General features: G+C 43.6%; 1 protein-coding gene across 1 annotated transcript in view; it reads left to right on the top strand.

Annotated features, from left to right (window-relative positions):
* LOC119828184 overlaps positions 1–5,740 on the top strand; it is a 172,872-nt gene that overhangs the window by 156,695 nt on the left and 10,437 nt on the right. Inside the window, exons 16-23 of the mRNA XM_038350285.1 lie at positions 690–799; positions 1,095–1,255; positions 1,598–1,855; positions 2,164–2,390; positions 2,753–2,915; positions 3,191–3,331; positions 3,678–3,906; positions 4,151–4,341. Of these exons, the coding sequence (XP_038206213.1) occupies positions 690–799; positions 1,095–1,255; positions 1,598–1,855; positions 2,164–2,390; positions 2,753–2,915; positions 3,191–3,331; positions 3,678–3,906; positions 4,151–4,341 (1,480 nt within the window). The remainder of the gene's footprint in view (positions 1–689; positions 800–1,094; positions 1,256–1,597; positions 1,856–2,163; positions 2,391–2,752; positions 2,916–3,190; positions 3,332–3,677; positions 3,907–4,150; positions 4,342–5,740) is intronic.

Here is a 5,740-nt window from a genome sequence, read left to right as displayed (position 1 = left end):
TGTGTGTGTGTGTGTGTGTGTGTGTGTGTGTGTGTGCCGAGGTTAATGAGTGCAACTGTGTGTGTGGGACTGCACCATTATTGTAGTTTGTAGTTTCTTTTGTTTTGTTTCATTTATGAAGAAAAAAGGATTCAATATAAAACCAATTTCATTTTAAATGTTTCTTTCACAAAGTCTAAGTGATCGTATCCTTTCTATGAAATAATATTAAAAACGGTTAAAAATTGTTGCAGATTTTCTTAGCCAAGCTTTTCGATGAAATGAAACGTTTTGACAGCTCCATTTTGCCAACACCCACGTGACGAAACAAAAAGCTTTGTATTGAGTTTTTCAATCGACTTCTTTACCACAGTTTTGTGTAGTATAGTGTTGTTTGGTAGCTGGTTTCGTATTTTTCGTCCCACGTAGGTACTAAATGCATTGAAAATTTGTTCAGCAAGACTCCTTTATGATATTACTTTGGTTCGCAAGAGTTATTTCTACATCAAAGCACTCTATTTGTCAATGAAGAATAAAATGTATTTCTTTTATGAGTCTTTTGATTTATTTTATTAAGGTTTTTCGCCTTTCAGCGATAAGTCTGCCAAATTGTAAATTGAAAATAAATACTGTACAATAACATTTATATTTATGTATTTAAAATATATCTCTTACTTTGAATACAATTACTCTGTTATGATTTTCCCCAGCTACGCGACGTCGTTGGAACTAAATCGTCTCGGTACTGCGGCACGCTGAGCGAAGTGCGCTGGGTCGCGTCTGGCAATGAGGCCATAGTGCACTTCCACTCGGATTATAGGTGGGTATTTGTGTAGATACCCACAAGTATGATAAAATCCAATCGTATAGATGATTTTATTTTATTTCAATTTCTTTTATATTTGATGTTTTAAATTTCTAGAATAGATAAATATTTATGTTGATTATTGTGTATATGCTGTTCCATTATATAGCATAAAATTGATAAATTATCTATTGCTTTTTTTGAATTGTTTAACAATTTAGAACCAGATTTGTTTATTTTTCGTTTCAATGGAATTGTCTATAGGTTTATCGTCAACAACCACTATAAATCAAAGTTCTATTCCCTCCAGCATACAAGGGACTGGGTATTCGCTGACCTGGGAGGCTGTGGAGCTCGCGGACTGTCCGTCTCGCACGTACACGGCGGAGGCGGGGACGATCACCAGCCCCAACTACCCGCACTTTCTGCTGCCGGACTTGGACTGCACCATCGACATAATGGCTCCCGCGGGTAACTAGTGTTGGTGACATTATTAACAGACTTCAAAAAGGGAGGAGGTTACCAATTCGACTGTTTTTTTAGTCTCATAACTTGTACTGGGGGAAACGATTTTTGATTCTTTTTTTATGTAAAAGCTGGTGCCTGCATGTGGTCCCATTTAAATTTGGTCTAATTCTAGCAATTAAAAAGCCGTAGCTATTCCCTCGTCTCCTTTTATAACCACTAAATTTGTGTCATATATAAAATTTACACCGCGCCAGGCAAATCGTCGTCTCTTTTTATAAGAACGACGATTCGTAACTGTTTGTGTATTGTTCGTGTAAACGTATGATACGACGTGTGACGCGGCAGGCAAGCGCGTGCTCCTCAACATAAGCCACTACGACTTCGGGCACGGCGTGTTCGTGAACGGCGTGGCGCGCGACGCGAGCGCGCCGCCGGCGGACGCGTACGTGGAGGTGCGCGCGGGCGCCGCGCCGCTGCGCGCCTTCCAGGACGCCGCGCTGCTCTCCGGCGCGCTCTTCGTGTCGCCCGCCGCCGCGCTGCGCCTGCGCTACCGCACCGGCGCCAACGCCACCGGCGCCGGCTTCCTCGCGCACTACCAGATGGGTACGGCACTTACGTAGATAAAGTTAAATAGTTTTATTGTTTTAAGGTAATGCCTTTTATGTGTTTCAATATTTCAGCGATTACATTGTTTTATTTCAATTAAATAGAGATACGAGACTCACTTTTGAATAGACCTTAAAGAAATCACTGTTCAGTAAAAAAGCGATACTTAATACGATAAATATATTATCGTAAATAATAACTATGTTACTAGTTAGAAGGAGTTTTTAGCTTACACTTCTTATGTATTCAGTGTATATAATTTGATAGACAAAAAGTAATAATACCCGGCGACGCGTACGTTCCAGTGAGCGAGCTGAACATCTCGCACGTGCTGCAGCTGGGCGCGGCGCGGCGCGGGCGCGTGGCGCCGCCCAACTGGCCGCAGGCGGGCCCGCGCGGCGCCGTGCGGCTGCGCGCCGTGGCGCCGCCCGCGCACACGCTCGCGGCCGCCTTCCGCGACGCCACGCTCGCGCCGCTGTCGCCGCTCGCGCGCCCCGCCTGGCCCTGTGGCGACGGACAGTCCTGGATTGAGGTGAGCTTTTTAATCGATGTCCACAAAAATGATAAAAAACAAATGGCAGTACAAATATCATAGTACAATTAATAATTACTTAAACATAATTTATCACGTCAGTTATATATGATGGTATATATGCTATCAACTAATAAGCAGTACAGTCGAATCCGGAAACTCGTTTCTTAAGTTACCTTCACTAATATTATAAAAAGAAAACTTTTGTATTTTTATATGGTTGTAACTGCTCGACCGATTTTAAAAATTCTTTCAACATTCGAAAGCTTCCACTCCCCTGAATGAGATAGGCTATATGTGTATCACGGGCAAATTCGGAGCGAACAGTTAGCGGTGAATAAACAAGGCACAACGTGGGGCAGGTGGAGGACCCGTACAGCGGGGCGGCGGGCGCGCGCTGGGCGGCGTGCGCGGCGCGCGGCGCGCCCCCGCAGCTGCTGCGCTCGGCGCTGCACGCGCTCGCGCTCACGCACCGCGCGCGCGCCGCGCCGCTCGACCTGCGCGTCGACCTCGCCGTCGAGAGCGGTCAGTGTGCGCGTCACGTACTCGCTGCGTTCCCGCATCCGTTAAATGTGTTGTCAAATGTGTTATGTGTTAAATGTGTGTCCGTGTTACCCGCATAAATGATTTATTCATTTTTTATAGAATGATGACCTACTTGTTTGTTTTAAAATAAATTAAAAATGATTTTGATCACTAATTTGTGATTTGAACAAATGTAACTACTTCAGAATGGAGTCTTAATATGTAAAAAAGGTTTCTCCGACATTTCTGTAATTATGAAAAAAAACTTTTTTCAGATCCCGATTATCATAGTAAAATGCTGGCGCTTCCTGACGAAATAAATTTAGATTCGTGTTTTCCCAACCCCTGTCTCCACGATGGCCGATGCACTACAAATGGTTCCAGAAACTTCTGTCAATGTACCGGCTACTATACAGGTACATTCATCATTAACTATTTTATAAAATAAGTTTTAATATGAATTATATATGGTTTGTATAATAATGCTTAATAATGTTTAAAAATATTTAATAACCATTTTGTGACATTGTTATCATCATCATCATCATCATCAGCCCATATATGTTCCCACCACTTTATTTTTTTTATAAACGCATTTGAATGAAGTGAGCGCATGAATTATAACCTCAAATATGTAGTTATAAGCTCGTGTATGTAACGGAAACTGCGTTCCGTCATAGTAAATAGATAGGTATGTCTCGAAGCGCGTAAAGTGTATATGAGTCGAGGGTATGTCCCACTGAGCCGGTGCGGCGTGCGCAGGCGCGCTGTGCGCGCTGACGGCGTGCGAGCGGTCGCCGTGCGTGTACGGCAACTGCTCGGAGTGGGCGGGCGGCGCGTTCCGCTGCGCGTGCGCGCGCGGCTGGCGCGGCCGGCGCTGCGCCGAGCGCGTGCGCGCCTGCGCCGCGCGCCCCTGCAACCACCGCGGCGCCTGCCTCGAGCGCGACGGCGCCTTCCTCTGCCAGTGCAACCCCTCCTGGAAGGGCAAGCGGTGAGTGCGCACCGCCGAGCGAGTGCCGGGTTGCATTGCTGCTTTGATCAATATGAAACAGCCACAACGTGACAATATTATGTAGTCAATCTATTTAATTGTGGTGCATGAATAGCATGGATTTTTATAATTCATTATATCGCGAACTTATTCAATATAACACGATAATTAAAAAAGAAACGCATTTACATACAAACCAAAAGATAACAGAACATTTTTATTTAAAAACAAAATTCAATTTCAGATGTGAAATACCCAACCCGACGCCAAACATTGTCGGTCTGGGCACCAGGATGATGCAGGAACCGTTCTGGCTCGGCTTATTTGCCGTGTTCATCGTTTTGGGAATGGTCGGCCTCGTGTGGTGCGCAAAACGACACTTTCCAGAAAAAATAGAAAAGCTCTTAGCTGAAGAAGCCGACAGGTGTGCGAGACGTGAGTAGGATTCTATTCCTTTTTCGGTTATACTTAGGCACAGTTGGACACGGAAAGAAATCAGAAATCTCAGAGCACTTAAGCTTCCCACGTATTTAGCGGTAAATCTACACTATGAAAGGCTTTAGTTAGACAAAAACTGATTTTGGAGCACTTGACTTTACACGAGCTGTCGATTTGATCTCATTTCTTTCTATGGTGACGAAAATTGCTAACGTTTACTTACAATGGAACAAATATATAGTTTTTTGGCCAACACAACTCCATGTGTCTAGTGACATTAAACTTTCGCAATTTTCTCGTATCCTATATGATCTACATTGCTAGAAAGCAATGAATCTAGTATTAAGTAATAAAATATAACAAACAGAACAAAAAAAGAAAACTATAAAAAATAATCTATTAATTATATTGAAATATAATCTAAAAATTATATTGATCATTGATTTTATTGTAAGAGTTAGGTTGATGATATACGTAATTTCCATTAAATACTTTATGACGCGCCTCAGAAAAACTAATTCGAGCAGTAGTTCTACTTAATTTACCAAAAGCAGCTAACTTAAAAAAGGTCAAATGTACGTAACTAATTAAATGAACAAAATAAATTTTACCTAAAAAATTTAGTGACAATATTTTTAATTGTTTGCAATGGTCGACATGACATGGTACATTCGATTGTCGCCGGTCAGGTTTCTATTATCAGAAGTTATATAAGAGAAGAGATGTCACGATATATTTATTACTCTACAGTAATGTAAAGTAGAACTACTGGTTGCATTAGTGTTTCTATGAAACAGCGTCGAGAGGTGAACGGCAGCGGTACGCCGCCGTGCCGCAGAAGGAGTCCTAGGCGGTATGAGTTAGACGATAGGCGGTAGGTGCTCAGAGGTAGGTGACCTAGATGGGGCTGGCCGTTCGTTCAATACTTACCGCGAACTTGATTCAATGATGCAAATATTCATTCAACTGTCTGAGATTTTAAATAAAAAATTCACGTTATTCGCGCGCGAATTGACAATAACTCTCTAAATGTTTTGTAAATGACATGATTAGTATCGCGATATAAATTTCCAGTTTTGTATGTATCTATCCCCGTTTATCTATATTTCTCGAATATACAACTTTAATTACCTATCTATTACGTATCGTCGACTTTCTTTCGACTTTCCCCAAATCGTTGCGCAATTGGTTGGCATTGGTCACAAACGAAACGAGGGCGATGCGAGTAGCGCATAGCGCAAGGCGGGCAGGCGGGCGGGCGGGCGGTCGGTCGCGGTCGGTAAGCGCGGAGCGGGCGGCCGGTAAGGCGGGTGCGGTTTGTCCACAGCGGGCGGCGCGGCGCGCGGCGGGCGCGCGGGCGGCGCGGAGGCCCGCACGCTGCTCACGCGGCTCGGTA

This window comes from Zerene cesonia, chromosome 7 (genome assembly GCF_012273895.1).
Source record: "Zerene cesonia ecotype Mississippi chromosome 7, Zerene_cesonia_1.1, whole genome shotgun sequence".
In the NCBI taxonomy this organism is placed as follows: domain Eukaryota; kingdom Metazoa; phylum Arthropoda; class Insecta; order Lepidoptera; family Pieridae; genus Zerene; species Zerene cesonia.
The sequence above is the reverse complement of the archived record's forward strand: the minus strand, read 5'-3'. Positions and strand labels throughout refer to the sequence as shown.